At 31.5% G+C, this 24,867-nt stretch overlaps 1 protein-coding gene across 2 annotated transcripts; it reads right to left on the bottom strand.

Annotated features, from left to right (window-relative positions):
* Positions 1 to 3,511: 3,511 nt before the first annotated feature.
* Positions 3,512 to 23,536, bottom strand: LOC143205317 (odorant receptor 49b). Of its 2 annotated transcripts, none has more exons than XM_076418554.1 (8): positions 23,355 to 23,536; positions 15,558 to 15,815; positions 12,878 to 13,012; positions 12,618 to 12,807; positions 12,452 to 12,551; positions 9,482 to 9,571; positions 9,238 to 9,393; positions 3,512 to 4,042 (listed from the first exon to the last, which is right to left on the bottom strand). In XM_076418554.1, the coding sequence occupies exons 1-8, from the start codon at positions 23,515 to 23,517 to the stop codon at positions 3,992 to 3,994; spliced, it is 1,143 nt and encodes a 380-aa protein (XP_076274669.1). In that variant the 5' UTR covers positions 23,518 to 23,536; the 3' UTR covers positions 3,512 to 3,991. The 2 variants fall into 2 exon arrangements, with proteins under 2 accessions (XP_076274669.1, XP_076274670.1); XM_076418555.1 differs by having other exon boundaries at positions 12,618 to 12,795.
* Between the last annotated feature and the right edge of the window lie 1,331 nt (positions 23,537 to 24,867).

Genomic DNA, 24,867 nt, shown 5'->3' with positions numbered 1-24,867 from the left:
CAAATATAAGAAATGTATAAGAGCAATAAGTACACAAACTAATTTATCGATATAAACGTAATTTAATAAAATTATTTTAGCGAAAATAGTCTCTCTGGAAAGTATACATAAAATAATTAGGGACATCCTTTCATACACTCTTACAGAGCATTTTAAAATGGTTCATTGTGGCACTCTTGGCAATAAAAATTGATAGAAAAACTTACAATACAAAAACTATACATACCAAGGATGTAATTGATAAATGGTAGAATCGTGAACATGTTTAGTGATTGAATTCGACAGCAAGTCGTAAAGTGAAAGTGACTGAAGGAAACTTTCAGGATATGTGATAATTCTGTGCAATGCTGGAAATTCCTGAGACAGAGTGATGAGAGTAGTAACAACTAAAGGTATGCATATAATTAATTGAATATAACTATAGAAAATGGTATTGTAGGACGTGAATAACTTGTGTGCACGAGAAGAGAATGAAAACTAACTGTTTTGTAGATATGCTAAAGGCATTAGACAGAATTCATTGATTAATTTTATCAAGAATAATGTACACAGGTAGTAGCAGAAGAAATAAAAATACAGTGATACCAAGATGACTCGCCAAGTAAACACACCATCAAAGAAAACAAGAACTAAACGTAAAAAGTACATATGCTCCCGAATGAAAGTAAAATTGTTTTCTCAGATATACAATTGTTAATTAGGTGGATCCAGCAGCAGATTGCAGCAATTGCAATTGCGAGAGGCAAAAATAAGCTCTTGGGGAAAATTTACAAGTAGCCTTACCCCACAAAAATCTTCACATACTATATGGAGGAAAGTATGCATACTAAAAGGCACTCCACAATCTAAAATACCAGTAACGGTTGATGGAAGTCGACATATTGAAGACCACTGTGAGATGACTGAAATATTTGCAGCACACTATCTTTCCATATTAAACAAACATAAGGAGAGAAAGATGGACAGCAATGATGGGGTAAGCAAAAATGCACATTATTTTTTGAATATTCCATTTACAATTGAAGAGCATAATAAAGCCATGAGTAAGAAGAAACACATCTTCCGGACTAGACAACGTTTGATTCCCATTAATCAAAAACCTAACTCAATCGCAAAACTTCCATTTGCTTAATATCTACAATGAAGTTTGAATGAGGGGAGATTTGCCTTTATCGTGGAAGCAGTTGCTATTAGTCCCTATATATAAGCCAGGTAAACCACGGCATTCAGTATCCAGCTACAGGCCTATCGCGTTAACCAGTCACCTATGTAAAGGACTTGAGCGCATGGTCTGTCATAGGTTGATATATGTGATTGAAAAGCAGATACTACTAAATAATCGTCAGAAAGGCTTCATTAGAGGATACTCTACACTTGGTCACTTGATCGAGTTTCAGGAGGACCTTTGTGAGGCCTTTAATACGGGACAACATGTGACTGCAGTTAGAAAAGGCCTTTGACTCCATCAATATCGATAGCATCCTGAAACAACTATCTAACTGGGAAATAGGGGGCAGAATGTTCGAATTCATTGCATACTTCTTGACTAACAGAGGCTTTTGAGTTAGGGTTAATGGAGTAATATCAACAATATATCATCAAACCAACGGTGTACCTCAGGGCTCATGTATTAGCCCATTACTGTTCATAATTGCCATGAATTGTATTAATGAAGTCATTCCCACTTCTATCAACTCCCGAATATATGCGGATGACGTGGTTATTTACCACAAACATACAAAACATAATAGCCAATCCCTATTACAGAATTGCCTCGATGAACTGCCTGCGTGGGCCTGATGGAATGGGTTGAAGTTCTCAGCAGAGAAGATCGTGAGTGTTCATGTTTGTAGACGGAGGAACTGCTCGCGAATAGCAACACTAATGATGGAGGATAAGAACCTGATAAATAATCCAGAACACAAATTCCTTGGCATCCTGTTTGATCGCAGGCTCAACTGGCTGCCACACATAAATTATATCAAGGATAAATGTTTGGCAGATATAGGTTTACTGAAGACCCTTTCCAACATTAATTGGGGAGCACATAGAACATCGTTGAGCAATATATATCGGGCGTTGATAAGAAGCAAATTAGACTATGGAAGCCAGTGCTATATTACCGCAACCCTTCATACGTGAAGAAACTGGATCCCATCCAAAACGCCGCTATGAGAATCATACTGGGAGCATTCCGCACTAGTCTAATTGAAAGCTTACAGTGTGAAGCAGAGATTTCAGCGCGGCGAGAGCTCCTGCTACTAAACTATGCAAGTTCCCTCGAATTCCGTCCAGAATTTGACCCGTTCACTACCTTTTTCCCACCGAAGATAGACTGGACCAATACAAGGAATATACAAGGAATAGAATAATCTGGCTTAATTGCCTCAAGCCAGATTAGTGAATTGATACTAACAGTATCAGATTCTATGAGTTCCTTAGAGAGCCTAAGATCGGTAAGCACAGTCCACCCTCTGGTCATATTCACAATTTAGGGGTGTAAGAATAACATATCTTTGGGTCCGCTCCTATAAGGGAATATCTGGTAATGAAAGAGCCGACCACCTGGCAAGTAGGGAAGAGTCAATCAGGTAAAATAAACAGCAAAAAATTTGCCAAAGTTTATATGAAGGGCCTAAATAGGCAGTTGACCCAATTAGAATGGGACCTTCTCATAAAAAACAACAAATTGTGGGGAATTGGGACGATCTTCTATCAATCCATAGACTATAATAACATCAGTAGACATAAGTCAGACAGTACATCAGAAACATAAGTCTACTGATGGACACTGTAGATTGACACATGAATATTTGCTGAAGAGACAGAGCCCACCCTTATGTGATTTGTGCAAGATTTAACTTAGCGTCAGACACATCCTATTAGGCTGTCAAAAGCATGATGATCTGAGGAGACAACTGAAGATGCCGAGAACAATGGAGCAATTGGCCCAACCTGAGCTGCTGAATCTGCTGATCGGCTACCTACAGACCGCAAATCTATTTCAACACTTGTAACAATTATATTTTATTATATAATTGATATATTTGATAATGTATATATTCTATTATTTATAATTTGTTATGCAATATTGTATGTTGTTGATGTTCTTATAGAACCTAGTGTTTCATAACGCAAAAGGTGATGGGTTTAAATAAACAAATAAAAAATAAAAAAAATATTAGTATTTATTATCTGAGTAAATATTGATAAATATGTGCAACTTTAGTAAATACGAAAAATGTAAGTTACATTATCATCAACTATATATCTTGTTAAATTAATATTGTAATTTGAGACTTTTATTTAAGTCAAAAGTGGTTTTTGGGCGTACTTATTCCGGTAGTTGAATAAAAATTATTTTATTATATATTTTTACATACCCTACAAATAGAATTATTACCAATGTTTCAAAAGCTTTTTTAATGCTTACATTATTCCGAAAGTAACTAGTCAAAGTATATGGTATATGGCATAATGATTTAATAAAATAATTGTGAAATTTGTGAATATATTTATTAAATTCGTATATAATTTTTTAAGAATTTTTTTAAAAAGCTGAAAACTATACATAAAATCAAGGTTTTGAGCAGTACTACAAACATCATCTAATCTATTATAGGTCAGATATCACGTCATGCTAAGCAATAATGGCTATCAAACATATTTTTTACACGTCAGATTTACATTTTCTATTACAATATCCATTATCTCCACCACTTAAATTGTTTTAACATTTTTACAGTTAATTGCTTTTAATAGCTTAAATATTGAAACGACAATTATATCTGACCTTCAATAATATTTCGCTTGTTTTAGCAAAGTAGTCAATTAGTTAACTGACTTCAACGGTGAAGAGCTTCTACCGCATGCGTGATATTACATAAATTATATTTTACTTTAAAAAGGTTTAGGATTAGAAAGAATCAGTAAAATGCATTGGTATAATATTTCGTTGCTCTTTGTATGTATTCTGTTTCCATAAATGATTTCAGGCCTGGTTATTTAATAATGTTAGGTACGAATAGGATGTCTTGATAATCTGTAAATAATTAATATTTTATAGGTGAATATTTTTTTAAAATATGAATAACCTATAGTTAAAATACAAGAGAACTTTTTGTATATTATGGCGATGCATTAATGTTTAACAACAAAATTTTAATTTTATCCCTTTTTGGATTAAACGTAAATGTGTTGAACATATATCTGGTCGACCGTATGCACGCACAAAAGTCTTGGCATCTTGAACATATTCTTGCATATGACGCAGACTACCGGTATATTATGATGGAAAAATATACGCGCTGTCGATGTGTTGTCGATATCAGTTGTTCCATCCACATTATTGACGATAGCATCAGGCAAATATATGTAGTCCTCAGAACGATGCAATGATTGAATCAATTTGTATCGCTCCAACCTCCATTTCCAAATTTCGCACATATATCAACAATGTATTGATTAAATAGCTGGCGGCATCGAAGAATGAAATTTATCGACTTGATTTTCTTGTTAATTTCTGCGCCTGAACAATAAAAAGATAAAATATTTTTAAAAAATTAACACGACTTCAAAAAATAAATAAGGAACTCACTAAGAGTAAAAATAATCAAATTTAAATTTTTAACACAAAAAAAACGTTTTAAAATGAACTATGCACATAATAATCGGTGTGTCCCCATAATATTTAAAGAAATATCCTCTAATTACTAACCGTTGAGGAGTTGTGTTTTGCGTCACATCTGCTCAGCAATAACATTATACACAATTATCTAATTCTCTTAGGTAAAAAAATATGTGAAAAATTGGAAAATTAAATTTGAGGGTGTCCCTCGATTTCCTCTGATTTCACCATCAGATCCTCACTTGGTTCCAATGGGACCATCTCAATAAAAAATTTGAAAATCTCTCCACAATTGACGAAGAAATCGGTGAACATACATAAAAAATATACAGTCCAACCTCCTCCTTTTTTGAAGTCGGCTAATAAATAAGATGCAAATAAATTATTTATACAAAATATATAAAATAAAGTATTTATGTCACCTGTCACAGCATTTCTTTGATTAATGTTTAAATGTTATCCATCTCCTCCTCTCCATAATTTTAATAAATATGTTATGGCATCGTAAAAACAATGTTTGTCTTCGATTATCTGCACCATGCTATTTCTGCATTATATGCGTGTATCTCATTGTTTAGATGGGTCGAATTTTTGGAATTTTAGAAAACTTTGGTATTACCAATTTTTTTATTGTTGGAAATTTTGTACCTTCTTAGTCGCCCAGCATAAAATGACACTTATTGCCAGGAATGTAGTGTTATTTGAGCTTATAATTATTATTTATATTATTAATTATTTCGCCAAAATATGTTCTCATTCCCTCGTAGGGAAACACTGACTTATACCAAATATTAGTGTTTTGCGTCTTTAGAGATTTTCGACTCACTTTTTAGATTCTAAAAAGGATAAGAACTTTCGAACAATTCAGGCTGTCGTTAAGAAAACTTTCTGCATAGTTTTCCATATATATTCACGTAGGGCCAGATTATAAACTTGCCAGTAGTTTGTTAGGTATTGAACGTGTTGTTACACACATGTAACGTACAAAATTATTGGTGCTAAAATGCGAATACTAGCCACTGCCACGGCTTATTCAATTGTACTTCTAGATTACAGTAGTTACAGTTTAGTTACAGCTGGATTTTTTTCCATTGTGTTTAGTGATTAAATTATTGTTGTTCGAAAAGGCAACATTTAATCAATATTACACTTTTTTCTTATTACTGTTATACTACAACAATATCAGGTCAACCAATTATCATGGTCAACCTGTTAATCTGTAAGCACCATACGGTGCTAAGACAATCATTATTTTCTAGAACAGGTCTATTGATAACACAAAATTGTATTCAACTATACATGGGCTGAGAAGTCCCGGGCTTAACATATAGATAGCGCTAGTTTTATTGAATTCATAGCTTTTTCAGTTAGTACTATCAAAAGAAAGCTGTTAAAATTTCATAATATTTAACTTCAAGATTTTGAGTTATTGTGCTAAGAGTGGCACTATATTTGTTATTTTCAAAACAATGGATCAATGGGTGCAATTTCGCCTTTTAATTTTACAGCTCCTATTGATAGGAAAAAATACCGTTCAAGCGAAAAAATATCTTAAAAAGTATTATAAGGACTCCGATCCATCAGTAACAGTAATTAAATTTTTTTTTGATGACTTCAGACGTGGTCGTAGAGTCACCGATAATGGAAAATACAGTGGACGTCCAAATGAGGTGGTAACACCAGAAAACATAAAAAAATTCACAAAATCGTTTTGAATGATCGAAAAGTAAAGTTCCGTGAATTAGCTGACATTAATAAGATATCAAAAGAACGTGTTAGTTTTATGCAATATAAATTTGCTATGAGAAAGCACTGTTCAAAGTAGTTGCCGCGTTTACTCACTGTTAACCAAAAACAAGAACGTGTTGATGATTCTGAGCAGTGTTTGGCCATGTTTAAACATAACAAACTGGAATTTTCGCATCGATATGTAATCAATATGTTGATTTGTTAATGATTTGTTATTGAATATGAATTGTCAATATGTAAGAATGGATGAAACATGAATCCATCACCTCTCTCCGGAATCAAAACGATCGTCAATTAAGTGTACAGCAACTAGTAACAGTCAAAAGATAAATCGTGCTACAAAAGTGGTATTGAAATATTAGAGCGGCGCTGTAATGATTGTGTGGTTCTTGGTGGAGATTACGTTGATGAATAAAGCCAATTTTGACAAAAAATTCCGCACGTTTTCTTTGTTGCGTCGTAGACTTTTCGGCCCATGTGTTAATTGCCGATATCTATCAGTCCCCTTTCTCCAATATGTAAAGGCAATGTTGTCCTTTCGATTGCACTTTCATCACATTAATTTTTTCATTTGAACAATATTTTAACTTTCCTTTGACCAGTTGTGTTTTTAATAATTACCTTATTCTCTTTATAAACTCAGATCTAAGCTCATATTTACGAATATTTGGTCGATTTACTTAGCCTGATCTTGCATTTAAAAACCATTTTGTTGAAGATTTCCACAAGATCTGCTAAGAATACGACACTAATCCAAAGTGCATCCCAATATCATTGTCTTCAATAATTTTCAGCCCTTTTAGCAACACTATATTTTTTCAGCAACAGTTATTAATTTGTGATCATCCATATATAATAATTGATTCAGTTTAATCAGTCCTGTGTTATTATTTTTATATTAAAAGCACATTTAGCTTAAGTTAGCTCAAGATGATGAGATAAAGGATTCATCGCAATAGAAAACCAAAGAGGACTTAATGCGCCTACCAGGAAGGAAAGTGCCTCTTTTAATTGGGATTGTATTAGTTTCTATGTATTCTGTAATGTTTTGGATGAGTATCTTTATATTACCCCATGATATCAGTTATTCTAAGTACCCAATAATATTAGTATCGACTTTATACTGCTTTAAAATATGAATAAGCAACTCATAAAGTACTGAGTCGAAAACCTTCGTGTAATTTATCTCAGCCATCAATAAATAAATTTAGTTATTTATTATAGGCTTGGTTACAAATAACAGCATCAATAGTTTTTACTATTAATTCTACTATATACCTTTTACTACCTTTTACTACCCTTTACTTGCACCCCCTTGCATCTTTGGTGCATACTTTCTGTTGTGTCCTGATGATTTTATTCTTGGTGCAGTTGTTTTCTGTAATACACTCAGTAATTACCTTATAAAGCATAATTAGACATGTAGTATATCGGCCTTGCATAAAGAATGCGGGTGTTCTTTCCGGGTGGTTTACAACATTATCAATAAATTCTGCTAACTTCTGTTTTAAAGAGTGAAATATTTTTAGTCGGAAATTTAAGAATATTTTTGACGTTGTGGTCGATACTGTACCCATTTATTATTCTGGCATGATTTTCATGCCTCCTCCATAACTATTCCAAGTGGCTGTCGTTGCTAATTGACCCTTTAGAATTCAACTGCATTGTTGGTGGGTACTGGATTATTAGTATATGGCTCCTTGCTGATTATATTTCCATAAAGCCTATTTTTTCGCATTTAGAAAACAGATGTTGTCACTTTTCCTATTATTGGAAATTGAATATCTTGTCTGTCATCCGACAAACAAAGGTAGTATTTGCTTTCTGTGTATCCAGGCGTTCAAGAGGTGGAACATTTCTCGTACCCAGTTGAAAATATAATGTCGTTCTGCTTGTTATTGGTCGAGAACGTTCGCTAATTCCTTTGTTTTGTTTCCAGCTATATATTTTGCAATTTTCCTCTTCGGAGTAGTTTAATTTTTCATTGTAACATTTCCTAATAACTGCAGTTGCACAACAGTATACTGTTAGGAGTAAAAAATTTAAGTTACTTATATTTTCAATAAAAGTTAGTAATGGTGTTAATTATTTTTAAAACTATAGCTAGCTTTTTGAAGGTGCGTAGTCTGGTTAGTGGTGGTCTCTTTAGTGCATCAGTGACGTCGTATTCAAATTGAGCTCCAATGTTCTCCAATTCTCAATGTTCCACTTTTCACAATTAAGGGCCTAATTTCTTAGACCATTTAACTGTTTTTGCAATATTTGTGACATGGAAAAATAATTATAACTTGAGACTATATAAAATATCTCATTGTATCGAATGTCATGTCTCTTCTATCGACATGAAAAGCAATATTAGCCAAACCAGACAAACGATTAGCAAGCAGGAAGAGACCTTCCCCTCCCCCCCAAAAAAATCTGAACGAATCGGGATTCAAAAAAAGGATTTTCAGGGAACTATTGGTGAAGGTGGGAACCTTTAAAGTCACCACGAGGAATCAGAGGAGCTTCACAGTTAAAAATTGGCAAAAGAACAGCCAGAACAGAATTAAATATTTAGTCAGAACTGGGGTGGAAGAAAGGATCAAGATTTACCCAGAACAGAGAGTGAGAAACAGAGCTAGTCAGAACAGTAAAGAGTGAGAAGAAGTCAAGAATCAAGTATCAAGTGTAGGAAAAAAAGAATCTACAGAACCCTGTATGTAGTTTTTATCTGTATTCAAACGTTTCTAATTCAAAATTTGTTACTCTATAATAAATGGGCATAATATTTTTATTCATGCGCACTGTCCCTTTTTTCCCTTAGAATCTGTCCTAGGTACAACAAGTTCCTCTATTCATAAAAGTATAATTGAACTTACAATAATCATCACTCCATAGTCAAAAGTTCCTACAGGTATTGCTTTAAGAATTGCCGGTTTTTGACAGCGTAAAATTATAAACTGTATGTCTTTAACCATTTCTTTATCAGCCTTTATCCAGTTGGATTCGTAAAGAGCATCTTGTATGTTGTATGTCTAATAGAAAAATAATAATAAAAATCATTTAAACAATATTGTCTCAATATTAAACTTAGAATAAATGTTAAACAGTGTTTGTACTAACCTCATCCCTTAGTATTTGTCCGGCATGACAAGCAGCAAATACTACTATGAAATATCCACATAAATGTAACATAGAAGCAAAAGAGTATTGCTAAAAAAATATAAAATATAAATAAGTTTTATAATATGGATATGATATCATTAGATGTTTGCATGTATTTTGGTCATTACTTTCTTCAAAAAGGTATTTGTTGAAAAAAACTCGTACAATCTATATATTAATTGACCTAGCGAAAATTTTGACTCCCTTGTTGAGGAAGACGTGAGCAGCAAATGGCGTGAAGTTTGGTACTGTTAAAGATTATACATATCCATGGTTAAAAATTATAAAGAATTTTTAGGCATAAAATTTTTGTATATTATGCGCTATACATATAAGTAACTTTCAATAAAATATGTCAGATCGGTGAGAGAAAATGTATAAACAAGTATTTTGGCTTTATTTCCATTGGACCTGGCCGACAGTCTGCCAGCTCTAACTCCTTTACGATAAATTATTAGTCGTTTCTGTTGTACATAGATCAACCACAGACATGTTCACAATGCATTTCGAATTTTAAGAACGTCGAAGAATTTGGTATAATTTGATATTGATGGTTATAATCTATAGTATATCAATATACTAGAGGTATTTGTAACTATTAATTTTAGGTTTCATTAGTAAATGCATTTTGTAACAATTATTAACAATTAACCAATTATGGTAGACAATAAATATATTCAATACTTATAGGTAACTTTCTCTCTTACCAATTAAGCCATGGTATAATTATTATGACTGTAAATCGTAGGTGAAAAATATTATGGAGCAAAATATGAAGATTTGTAGTAGGCTACTCGGTTATATGGGTTAATAAAATATGTTAATAATAAATATATAAGTATATATAATATATAATAAAATAATATTATATAATAAATAATTGTATTTATATACATTTACACATATCAAATACACAGTTTAAAAGCTAATAGTCATTTAATGTTTATAATATAGTACTTTTATAGCGTTTCTTCTTAATTCGACTATCCTTTCAATTATTATTCCATATATATTTTAAAAATGTAAAGAATATTACTCATATATATTTATATATTTATTTTTTATATATTATATATATTTTTTTTTTATTTATTTATATATTATTTATTATATATTTATTTATTGCACTTATTGATACTTACATTAATTATGGGTATTTAATATAAAAGTAACATTAATTTTTTATTAATTGAAGAAGTTATTTTTAAAAATATTTAATAGCGTCGTTTGGGGCGCGATTGATAACTGGAAATGAGATTGATAACCACCTTGTATTTTCATAAATTTAAATTGAAATTTACACCACCGGTTAGATTCGTTTTTTGCAACCAGGTTTGTGTGGCGAAAACATGGTCGAATAACACTTGTGCGTGTCGACTTGTTCATACATTGGGTTGTCTATGAAAATTGCATTTAAAATATATTACTGTTTTTACTAGCTTTCATGTCTTCCAGAACTTTGATTGGTAAGTTGAATTATGATGTAATATTGACTAATTTATTAATATGGCACGTTTTATTAATGTTCCTGGATGCCATAATCATTTCTTCAATTTCAGTTATTTCAAATAACACATTCTGAGGATATAATTAAAGGTATTTGATGGGACCAGATTGATCGCACATGCGCACACCAACAAGGCATTAAAAGGCTCTTAGGACGAATTGATTGTGTTATTTTTTTTTAGTAAATAAATCATGCCACGACAATACAAAATAAAATTGAGTGCACGAAGATATTATGACCCAGCGACATTAAAGGCAGCTCTATGTAAGGCAAGTGAAAATGAGTTGTCATTACGCCATGCTTCAGCTGAGTTTAAAATACCATTTGGCATCAAATTTTGTGGTTTGTGCAATGGAAAAACGGGGGGAACAAACCGTCCTGTCTGAAAATGAAGAAAAAGTTTTTATAATACCTGTCATTTAGTGTGGAGAATGAGGATTCCTATTGAGCGTTCTTGTCGTACGGAGTCTTACCAATAACTATTTAGATAGCAAAGGCCGCACTATAACTAAATTTAAGAATAATATACCTGGTAAAGATTGGGTTTATAGCTACTGCAAAGGCACAAAAATTAAATTACTGAGAAAATCGCCAGGAATATAAAAAGTCGCGCAAATGTTTCGCGAGAAGCCGTAGTTGAGTATATTCAAAATTTGCAAGACACTCTGAAAGACGTTCCTGCTTGTTCCTTGTTGTGGACGTTATACACTCACTGAACATGGAGAAATCATGACAAATGCGCTCCAAAATACGTATTGTTCCTTAACGTTGTTCCTTAACGGGTGCAGAACATATCTGTATAAGTGGTCATTTCGTGGCTATATATCTTCTGTATCAACTTTATGGAGAGAATAGTCGTCGGTATGAATACAAAAAAATAACACAGTATAAATATCCCAATGTAGTTCCACGAAAACTATTTCTTTATGAATTTAATTATTAATAACTTTATTAATTTATTAGGGAATATTTATTGGACCTGTTATTTGAAAATGAATGTCTTACTATTAAAATAAAATAAATAAATCACCAGATTACAAACACGTAATCGACAATTTGTGGCAAAATTACCACAAGATTGGAACTCGAATAATTCTCAAAATACGTTTTCTATATTCACTGACACCAAAAGCGACTACACCAAGATATAGTGATAATCGAAAAATGATACCAAGAATTTAGGGACAATGTCATGATTAGCGATTACCGTTTTACTCTAATACGTTAAACAGATACCAAGCAGTATAAACGACTCAGTTCAACCTATTTTCAATATTTTCATTGTTAGTTTCAATAAATAGTTATTAATGATCAAAAATAGTAAAATAATGAATTTATTCAATATTTCTTGAAGAAACAGCTGTTAGTTGCCAAGATCTATAACCGTGTATACTTGTGTTATCTTAGACACGATACTTAACTTTTATCATTTGATTTGCAATGCAACCTAAGATGACCGCAGCTGAAAAGGCTAAATGTCCCACGACCAACTTTGTGAGTCTATTTAATTCGTCACAGAGCCTATAACATATTAGTGTATTTATATGAAACAAATAAAGGGGATAATTGTAATTCTTTACCACTTACCTAAAAATTTCCATGTGATATCTGATACAAAAGTTAAATTTTCTACGTCTTTTAAAAAGATCATCTTCATTGATAGATTCTTTAAATAATTGTTTTAAATGATAGATTTTTTCTTGTACCATAAGGACACATTCTAACACCATAACTGCTACTACTGCAGATGGTGGTAAATATAATTCTGAAGGTAAAACTGGCATTAACCAATAGAATATATGTCATTATTGTATTAAAATTATAATGGCATAAATAGAATCTGTTACCGCATGATATTAATAAAGACGCTGTTATTACTGATTTTGTCCAGGGATCAATAGTTGCTGTGGACCACCATAACGGTGTTACTGCATCGCATATTTCATGAGTTCCATATCGTTCATTAGATAATTCACAATCTTCTAAAATGTTGAAATGATCAAGTTATAATATATTTTTAAAATTCAATATGAGTTAATAGTCTTACTATTGTATTATCTTATATTTCTTACTAGAATAAAAATATATTAGATATTAAATACAGAAAAAAGTAGTTCCATTCTTTTTACAACGTCCCATTTTTATAGAAACATGATAATATTGGTTGTAAGGAACACAAAACGAAAACATCATATTAGTTTGCCAAGGCATGTTTATGAATGAGTCTCCTGGACTAACCCATGAATTTCTGCACTTGGGATTGTCATAATGTCTCCATGTTCCTTCTCTAGTCACAATTATCGGCAGATATTTTTTCTTGCTTGACAGTTATTGAAACCAATATATTAAAGTGGTTAGAATGTATCTATTAATTAATTATGTGGTAGCCATTTCCTTATTTTCAGTGGCTCCCTGAAAGCTCTTTGAGCTGGGTTTTTGTCAAGTAGTTCTTAATCCGTCCAGAGGTTTAATGCTGCAGATTTGACAACAGATTTTTTCAAATCAAAGAACAAAAATAATTACTGTAGAAAATATAATTTTCAGCTTTCCATGATAAGCGTCTCTATTCACTTAATAACTTTAGAGAACTAAATCAAAAAATGTTATTTTATATCGAAAGATATCAAAACCTTCTTATATTCAATTTATCTTTTATCTTTCGTTTTCCATGAACCTTGTTGTATCATGAACCCAGCTGTAAGACAATAGAAAAAAAGTTTCAATATAAAATTTTAAAATTATTAAAGTTTCAAAATAAAATATAAAAAATGTTTCAATATTAATGTAACTGTTTTGGTGAATTAAATTACTTGAAATTTAATAATATTCATATTTAAATCATGTTTAGCATAACGCATATAGAATCGTAAGTTCCAAATATGGAAAATATCAGGAGACGTGCTTCGAATAAGATACAACGGCAAGACAAGTAATTATAGTAAAGAAATAAATAACAAAAACTATGTACTGAAAGTGTGATAGGAAACCACCATATAGCGAGATAAGTTAAGGAAATATGCAAACATTTAACAGAAGTAAACGAAACAACTTTAGAATTAAAAGTTACATTACTACGTTTCTACACATGAAAGATCATTTAAAAAGATTTACCATATGCGGTCTTAAGTGAGCTAAGTAAGAAAAGAATTGATATGAGACAAGGTATTGAAATATAAGAAGAATTCTGGACAGCTCGAGAGCACAAGTAAATAGGAAGGACTGAATATGTAGAAGATTGGAAAACGTAAAGGGAATATACGAAATAGAATTTCTCAATGAAAGTAAGAACTAATAAAAACACCAATATCTTCAAAAACAAAAAAAAACAATATATTAAAAACATGTAAATCTACGGAATAGGCAAGATCTAGAGAAAGACAGCGGAGATATTAGGAAATTAGTAAATCCATAGGGGGGGATGATAAAATAATAAGAATCACATATGTTATACAGCATCTACGGTAATGACAGCATAAAAAAATATGCTAAAACAACATCAGCGAAGAGAAATAGTAAGTGAAACCCAAAGTTAACTAATAGAGAAACGAACATGAAAAAAGAGTGTGGCCAGACAAAATAAAACTACCGCGGCAAATGTGACAGCAGAATTCAACACCCACTAGCGTAATACTCGAACATTTATGGAAGGGCTGCTATTACGAACTCTTCCATAAGAATGCTAATCTTCAAAAGAAGTAGTACAACAATCATAAAATCTGAATACTTGATCGGAAGAATCAGCTATGGTCTGATGGACCATCGTTTACATTATTTCCAACAAATTACCGAATTTATATGTGCAAAGCACAAGGCTACCATCCGAATTGCTTGCTTGTACTGTCAAACATGGGGAAGTTCCGTTATTATTTGAGCAGCGATATCATCTCTCATCAACATCACTGGTTAGGGTGAATATCTCGATATCCTCATCGATGAATTGTAAGTACAATTACTATCATCTTACTACCAAACAGTGCTATATGCTGAGATCATAATGCGTCCAAAAAGGTTCAATCTTGATTTTAGGGGTATCAGAATATTATCAAAAATTTTCCCTGGCCATCACAATCGCCAAACAAGAATTTATTCGAACCATTGTGGAGAGATTTATCATTGAATGAAGGAACTAATAGTTTTCATTAGCTATTATTATTAAGCGTTAGAAATTAAACTTTCGACTTTCGTTACTTTTGTTCTTTGATTTGAAGAAATCTGATGCACAAACCTACTAAACGCTTTTGGAAACCCATGGTGATGGCACACTGTCATATCCCAATTATCAGTTTAAATCTCCTTTTTCCATCAATAATGGTCCAACCGTTCAGTCGGCATTCAAAGGACCAGAAGAATTATATATGAAAATAAGTGGTCAATAAAAATGTATAACATTTTGAGGAAATTGCTAGTTAATTAAGTGGAAAAACATAAACGTTTATCTCCCAACATAAGATAATACAATGCCCAGTACGTTTATCAATATGAAAACTGCTTTTTTAGTAATGTAATTACTAACTAAATACTACTTACTTGTATCTCTAAATGAAATGATTCCATATAAAACCACGAAGAAACTTGTGAACCAAAAACAGAATTTTGCGATAAAGTTAGTTATAGAAGCAACTTTATCATAATTTGGTGGTTTTCCAAATCGAGTTTTGTTTGTGACATCATTAAAAAATTTACACCAGTCGTTGTAGTTATATTGAAAAGCACTGCATACGATTATTGAATATCCAAATCCGGTTATTCCTTCAATGTCCTCTGCTCGGTTTACTGGTTCATGATCTGGAAAAAATGTAATTAATACTCGAAATTATTTTATGCCCCATTGCATCATTATGGATAGATAGATAATTTTTTAATATATTGTAACTGTTTGGGACATTTTTATGAATATAGGGTAACAGATGTCGTAGGAGGAGAGATGCCGAAGTAATCATACAGCGACTTGTACGGGAACAACGTTCGCAGTGTTTTTTGTAAGCCTACCCCGTCCCTCCCTCCAGTAAACGCCGTGCACTTCACTGGAACGAACATGTTACAAGTTGTTACGACATAAAATATTTTTAACAAAAAAATTAAACCGACTTCAAATAATAAATAAGGAACTGACTAAAATGTAAAAATTAATCAAACTTACATTTTTAACACAAAAAAACATGTACATAATAATAGTTGTAATAACTAAACAAATACAAACAAAAGCTTTTTTAACCTATCTACTACACGTATTCTAATATATACCCACAATTTAGCTTAATACCTACCTAAACCAATTTATCTATTTACAATATTACTTTAACTAATACCATCGAGTCGGTACTAACAGCAAATTAGATTTTTGTTCGTAATTGAATTTTGTGTATATGCCACAAATTATATTATTATTTTTGTATTGTTTATTTTTATTTAGTTATTACAACGACATTATTTTTCGTTGTGTTAAAAATCTAAAATTGATTATTTTTTATTTTTTAGGGAGTTCCTTATTTAATTCTTGAAGTCGGTTCAATACTTTTGTTAAAAATATTTTATTTTTCTCTTTTTAGTGTTAGATGTTTACTGCGCGTATTTTACTAAATATTACAATGAGTAAGCAAAGCGAAGGTGCAGCCCATATGAGGAAAAATAGGAATAAAGAAACAATGCCCTGGAATCCGCTACCTAGCCTAGGTGATTTGACCAATATTCTAATCAAACTAGAAGAACAACAAAAAGACCTTGCCCCACCGAAAAGCGAACCCGAGAACTCCGCGTGGAAGCTGAAGGCTCTAACAACTACACCATAGAAGCAGTTACCTGCAATATTTCTACAGTTTGTCATATGATATGGCTAGTACTTAAAAAGCAAACTGAACGCTTTTTCACTGAACGATTGCCATCTTCCGTCACATCAGTTTAACAATAACATTATATACAAATATCTGATTATTTTCAAACAAAAAATATGTGAAAAGTTTGTACGGACCTTTGAAAATTTGAGGGTTTTCCAGGTTCCACCTTCACATCCTGGCTTTGTTCCAACTGGACCACCTCGAATTTTTCGAATAAAAAAAGAATTTTGAAAATCGGTCCATAATTAATGGAGAAATCAGTAAACATTATAAAAAAATATACAGTCGAACATAGACCCTCCTCCTTTTGTTGTAGGTTAAAAACAATTTTAAGCGACGGCAGAATAATTTTTTTTTATTTTTAAGATCTTTATGCACCCGGAACTTTTGATATTATAAAGTAAGTACTTATATCTTCACATGTTTTAACTACATATGTATCAAATATAAGTAATTAATGTTTTTTTCCAAAAAAAATATTTTGGAAAATTGGTGGGACGTCTATCCCCACGATAATGTATAGATGCCCCAGTTTTTGTGAGTATCGCTCGATAGATCACAATCGTGAACTTAATTAGTTAGATTCTTATGAATTAACCTCTATTATTATATTCTTATTAATATTAATCTTACTTATTAATTATATAATAGAATAAAGCAGGTATAAAACCTCGAGGTGTGTGGACTGAAAATATTCCATTAGTCGCCTTTGAAAAGTTGAAACAAAACACACAACACGACAAAAAAATGGAGAGCTAAAAATGAAAAATGAATTGAGAACTGAAGAACCAAACCGAATTAATAATCTTGTTCACAAAACACAGGAAAGAAAACGAATAGGTAAAGTTTTCAATCAAAGAGATAAAACTCTTTCAAATGAGTCAGATGCAGCTCAGGATGGGGCAAAAGAATGTGTAGAATGTCTCGAAGATTATGAGAAAACAAAATCTATGGTAGATTGGATTTATTGAGTCAAGTGTTTGAGATTAGTACCACAGACGATTGGGGCATCTAGCTGCCATTAATTAAAGTTAATACATTTCCTAAAAATAAGAAATAGGGATTACTGTATTTTAAATTAGATACCTTATAAGATTATTATTATGTAACAATAAAACTAATTCAATGCGTAAAATAAATAAAAATGAATAGGGAGCTAAATAAAAATTTGTAATAATTTATGTTAATCAAAGGGTATCTAAAGTAAGTAAATAACAAATATAATTATGCCATCTGAAAAATCTAAAGATTGTTTCGCTAAATACATGATTATAAAAATATTTAAATATTTTTATTATTATTTTATCTTTCTATTCAGTTAATAAAATTAAGAAACTCGAAATATTCATATTTTTTCCTCTGAACAACTATCTCACGAGTCAAAAGTAAAGTTCTGTTGATTTTAGTCACGTCAATCTGCTGGATTTTTTAGGAACTGAACGTAGGCTCCGAAACAAGGTCCTCGGCATTAAGCCTACCGACTGGCGAGTGACCAACTTAGAAATCTTAACAGAAGACATCCGGTCTTACCCAGCCCGGTTACTGGCATGACTGGGATCATTTTCCTTGTCGGATTTTACACCCTTGCCTAGAATAATCACAAATATAAAACAATCACAAACATAAATTTTACGATCACACCCCAACAGGATTCCAACCCGCGACTATCGTAACAGTAGGAGGACCGTCCTTTCACCTTTACCACCATGCCACCAAGCCGGTATCTCATGAGTCAAAATGTTATTGCGGCGTTTAACCCACTCAGGAAGCATCGATCACCCTAAATAGGATTTTTTTATTTTATTTATAAGTAAAGAAATAAAACCAATAACATAAAATTATCCTGATTATTTTCTTCCTTCATATGTATACAAGCCAACACTGTAACAACTGTACGTATAGAATTATTAAATGTTTGTCTTCTGTATGTTAATCACTCATTTCAAAAAGGTTGGAATCTATGCCATATTTACCTTATGCCAAATTAAAATATGCGCATATGGTAAATCTTGAATTTGCCATTCAACGAAATATAACCAGCCACGTGTATAACCACCAACAAAATGTTAATTTCATTCCAATTCCGCGTTGTGTTGCACATTGGTTCCAGTTTTGATTTCACGTAAATATAATAAACAGATCCACCGTAATACAATGGTCTACCATATGAACGCACAAAGGTCATCGCGTCTTATATTTTCGCATATTTTTTGCATATGATGCGGACTACCAGTATATGATGATAAAATATTATATCCGACACCGATGTTACTAATAAAGCATCACGTGAATGTATGTAATCTTCAGGACGAATCTTCGCTTGATTAATAATAATCGTTCAATTTTCACATACATATCAACTATGTTTTAATCAAATAGCTAACGGCATCGGATATATTATTACTTTGATTCGTATAAATCATGAATTGGTATGCATAGAAGTTTATCGAACCAACTTTCTTGTCAAATTTTACACCTGAGGAATAAAAATATAAAGAAATATCTTGCACCAAAAAAGTGAATGTTGTATTCTGGATATCTTTATTTAATGTTTAAATGACATTCATCTTCTCCTCCTCAAAAATATTTAAGAACTATGATTCTCTTATACTTATATCTTGACGTTCAGATGTGTCGCCAGCCATAACAATTGCAACTTCAATAAAAATTGGTATATTATATCTTCCTACATGCTCTTCCATATATGTCCATATATATAGTGTATCAATATATGTCTGTCTAAAGTTGTAAATTTTACGTTTTACAGTCAGACAATATTATCCTTGTCATTGTGTTATATTTAAAAAGAGATAGAATTTTTCAAAATATTATAATTACGGATTATAAACCGGCAAATGTTGTTTTAATAAATTTGAAATCGCCGGTCACCAGGTTTTGTTAGTCATAACATTTAGTCATTGCAGACATATAGTCCTTCATGCTAGAAACAGGAATGGTTTTATTCCTGGTGCAGAATTAGTGTTTCTGTAAGTCCAAGGGTGACTACCATGAAGAAATGAACCCTAACTTGTCTTTGCAGTAGTTTGAAAATTAGCTTTTAAAGAACTTGGAGGAACCATCAGTTATTGTTATGTACAATGCAGCAAAGAATAAACTATTTCAAATTATTACTCGGTAAATATAAATGAAATATTTAATTGCATTTTATGTAATTTACTTTTTTAGAATTAAGCCTGAGAAAAGATACATAGTAGATCAGATTACTGAATGTTATGTTAACTGTTTTGCAGATATGGCAAATGCATTAAGGAGAATGCAGTGATTTAATGTAGTTTTATCAAGAAAGATTTATACAGATAGTAACAGGAGAAACTAAAGGGAAATATAGTAATATCATAATAACTTTACAAGGATACTTTGCATCGAAAGAAGCAAGAACTAAGCGTAAAACATAAGCACATGCTCTCTAATGAAAGTAAAATACATTACTCAGATATACAATTGTTAATTAAGTGGATTAGGCCTTCGGGGGATACCACTACATACAATAACGCGTCTAGAATCCTACTGATACTAGTGTGGAACAAAGCTCTATGTATATATAATAAAACAACTCTAACCTATAAATTACTGTGGCTGTAAAATTAATTGTAGTTCTAAGTTCTTCAATAATAAATGCATTTGATATAATATAATGTTTAAATAAATTATATTTAATAGAATATTTGTTAAATTATTTTATTTATATTAAAATTTTGTTATATATAAAGTAGACAGAGATGAAACTGGTACGATAATGATGAAGAATACGATTATGAATATTTATGACTGCTGAATGTCAATTAGTTTAAATATGATGTCGAATGAGAATCTACCGCTCTAAGATTGATGATTTCTATTTGTTACTAATTAACGAGAATCTACGGCTACAACATGATTAATCACGTTACTTGTTATTTCGATTTAATTAAAGATCTACTTCTACTCTCTTTATTTACTTTGTTCCAAGTAGTACACAGTTAATTAATCTGTACTTCTGGAAAATCCCAGGAAACGTGCTTCGAATAAGATAGTTATAAACTGAGTCTACTAACATACAGGCTAGAAAACCACCTATAACCTATAAGGTGATAACATATATACTAATACCAATTTACTACTAAAGATAATATTTACAATCTTAATCGAATTTGCATTACTACTCCCTAAAAATCCACGCTTAAACCTATATATCATGAAGTGTACTATTAGAAAATGTCCCACTATAAAATCTTTTCCTAAAATAACCTTATCGTGAAACCCTGTCTATCAATGGTGTCCTCGGTCGACATATCAGAAAAATAAAGAAAAATTTATCTCTAGTGAGAGTTGTAAGTTTGACTTCAAGTAACTACAGGGAACTAACTCTATAGGACTACTCTCCCTTCCGGTGAGTCCCATCAATCAGTACCCAAACCAAGCCATGTCTCCGCAGGAAATCCAGTCAAATACTCGCCTAGTAATTGTACCTGTAAATTTTCCTTTCCTTTTCAAGACCCGACAGTTCTCAATATTTGTCTATATATTAGCATAATCGAGGATCTTCTTCTATAATCACGGTGGGCTGTATCCACTTCTTGGCATTTACTCCCCAATTATCTCGAATACATCTTATTTTGCATGTTCTTTTCGCTCTACAGCTTGTTTTCTCTAGTCTCCAGTCTCCTTTTTTCCAGGTTTATTATTACAAAGTTTATCTGGCTTACAGTTTAACGTGGGATCCGAACCAAGGTCCTCGGAATTTGGTGTTACCCAGCCTAATTAAAAGGTATCTGCGACATTTTCCTTGTTTGGTTTTACACTATCATTTATCTTTTAGACAATATATTTATCTTTTAGACAATCACAAATATAAATTCACGACCATGCTCCAGCAGCACGACCACTTCACCAACGAAGCCGGCTACAGAACAAATTAAAAGGGAATTTAAATCAAGGAAAAAAATTGGCAGAAATTGAATAATACGGACATGTATTTGGGCGGTTATTGGGTCTATAAATAAGAAAATCTTTTAAATTGATTAAAAACTAATTAAACTTAAAAAATCGCTATATAACAATCACAGAATCTAACATATTACATACTTGCACGTATTGTGGTCAGCGACATTTATAGAACTAAGTACCAATAAACTGTAAGTAAAGACTACAGACCACAGATAAATAAACAAGATATTCTGTACGGTTGGCTTGTTCTGCACATATTCACTATAATAATATACATCAGATTATGTTTATCATTTTATAATTCTGTGGTTATGTTATTACTGTTCTATTAATTTTTTATATATACTTGCGCAACTTAACAAGAAGCCAGTTTTTATTGAAAATAAAGGAAATTAATGAGTTATAGCGAAGCACGTATGACAATTTGAGCTGAATTGTGGGCTATTATATATATTACTGGTAAAAACTTAATGACTAACTTAAGACCTAATTATAATTAAAATAGGAATACAAATTTTCATATTATCTAGAAGTGAGAAGACCCAACAAAATTACCAGGATAAGGTAATTTTGAAAACTCATATCATGACAGAGAATATAAAATCTCACTAGTCATTTAACACTATTTGGTAGGATATATTAAACCTCTATGTATAAATATTAGTGTCACTGTTGCTGTGTTATAAAAATATGTAAGAAATTGATACTGACGCTGTTGCAGTCAATATTGTACAACTTTGGAGTATGTAAAATACACAGACGCTGCTACAGGAAAATCATAAAACTAAAAGAAAAGATTTCATACATGCAAGAAATATTTAGTGAAGAAGAAATTCATATCATAAAAATTTAAAATACATGTCTTCACATGACATTCACTAGATGTAAAACAAAGAGTCATATTCCAAACTCACTTAAAGGATATAATTTGGAAATTTGGTAACCAATTTCTCTCTTGGCAATGGTTAACCTCAAGATCCAGAAGATACTCAAGATACAGATAAGATTCCTTGACGTATATAATGAAAAATTGTTTAATTATTATTGAACAAAAAACACAAAAAGATTATAAATTATAATGTTATAAATATAATAGGGCTTATTATTTGCACTAAGGCTTTCAGATATAGGGAGAGTATTACAAGAAGTATTACAAGTCTTGGATAATAAGAGCACTGATTCGGAACCGTCTTTATCACTTTATCACTTTTTAACACTTTATCTTGTGTAGTATAATGTTGTGAGTTATATTTAATAAAAAAACAGCAGTGTCAATATATAAATATTATTACACCATTATTACTATAATACGACTGTATGAAATCGACTGTCACTCAGAAACTCAAGAGACTCACCAACAGACATGATGAGAGAATATTACAAGTCATGGATAACAAGAACACGAACAAAAAAGAGTAAAACCACTTGATCTTGTGTAGTGTAATGTAGTGAGGTGCATTTAATAAAAAATCAGTGTTAATATATAAACTTAACTTAATATTATTACATTGTTATTATTCTAATACTGTTTATAAAGTCATACCTATGAGACTCATTGTTAAATGTATCCAACATTCTATATAAGCAAAGATACCGGCAATCCTAACGATGTATGATCTAACAGCGTAACTCTTCCAGTGATTTAAATCATAAGCCGATGGATACAATTGCAACCATTTTAAACATTTCAAAGTTTCGTGAAACATTTCTCCCTTCTTCGGCTGATACATGTTGAAGAATGGCGCAGTATTCTTTCATAATAATTTCCATATTAAAATATACGTTTCCTATGGGTAATAATGCACAATTATGACACAAGGAATATTAAATCGATAATAATCAAATATAAAACACTAGAAATGTTTAAAGTTTATTCTCTATGGTAACTAGATGTCAATAAGTTTTATACAATACTTTAACAGCAATGCAAATTACCATCGGTATTTCAAATTCTCCATCAATTATCAATCAATTCACACAATTTTACGATTATATTATATACATAGAAATGTAAATTGTTAAATGATCAATTTATTCACTTTATTTTCAATGATTCCTTTAAAAGGAGCACAGATTTTGTTTAACTTAAACTAAAAATTTAACTGATTAATTAAAATATTAATGTCTTTTGTTTAAATTTTATATTTTAAAATATTTTTACCAACTGGGCTTTATATGAAATTGGTCTACTATTTAGCATGGGCTCTGTATCACGCCATGTGTAACATTAAGCCCACGTTTTTATATAACATAGAATTATCTTTATTTAATCAAGCCTTTCCTCGATCTACCACATACTGAGCGGCTGTCCACATCTCACTCAACTTAGAGTTATGTATGAGTTACATAGCTTCAGGACTCTTTAACAGTAGATAATACTGACTTAACTGACTCCATGGATTTCTAGTAGAGATCGACTACCGTTATAGAATCTAACCAATACCAAAATATCTATAGTCTATCCAAAGTTGCTGTGAACATACGACATCAATTTATTTAATATATTGTCTGCCATAATTAGTAAATTCGTATTAGAATCAGACAATATATTCCTTTTCATCATATTCTAGTTAAAAAGATACAATGCTGTCTGATACATTCGAACACGTAAACGAATGAGCTTGGAAAAGTCGTTCGATTGTCAAATGTTTGCAAAATTCTTCAAATTATTAGTTATTACTACTACAGGTATTAACCGCCAAACGTTGTTTTAGCGCTTTGCTTGTTTTGATAAACTTCAAATCGCTGCTTAATCGTATTAAATTGATTGAAAATGCCGATATCAATATATAGTCAATGTCACAAACTAATTGCGTCTTTAATCAGTTATTTCGAACAGGAACGAGATAATGGAGGCCCCCTCTTGCCTTTGAGAGGTTATTGATGAGGAATTATTGAAGATATTAAATCTTAAAAGTTACTGTAGTTTTATCAAAAAAAATTTTTTTTCGTGTTGCTGCTGCACTGGATATTAGTGTTGGCACTGTGACTAAAATCTGTAACAAAATGAAGAAAAAAATGTTAGATTTACTCGAGAAAATATATCTATATACAAA

The sequence above is a fragment of the Rhynchophorus ferrugineus genome, unplaced genomic scaffold, assembly GCF_030347505.1.
Source record: "Rhynchophorus ferrugineus isolate W39M unplaced genomic scaffold, kcgeb_rfMv2 rfM11, whole genome shotgun sequence".
Taxonomy (NCBI): Eukaryota; Metazoa; Arthropoda; class Insecta; order Coleoptera; family Curculionidae; genus Rhynchophorus; species Rhynchophorus ferrugineus.
This window is presented reverse-complemented; position numbering and strand designations above follow the sequence as displayed.

What these genes read in the sequence shown, in the direction of transcription:
- LOC143205317 (XM_076418554.1), bottom strand. Translation starts at nt 23,517, where the DNA reads ATGTTTCACGAAACTTTGAAATGTTTAAAATGGTTGCAATTGTATCCA. An exon ending in GTCTTTATTAATATCATGCG is followed by an intron (nt 12,808 to 12,877) that starts GTAACAGATTCT and finishes GGTTAATGCCAG; the next exon opens with TTTTACCTTCAGAATTATAT. An exon ending in TTGCAAATCAAATGATAAAA is followed by an intron (nt 9,572 to 12,451) that starts GTTAAGTATCGT and finishes ATATTTTTTTAG; the next exon opens with CAATACTCTTTTGCTTCTAT.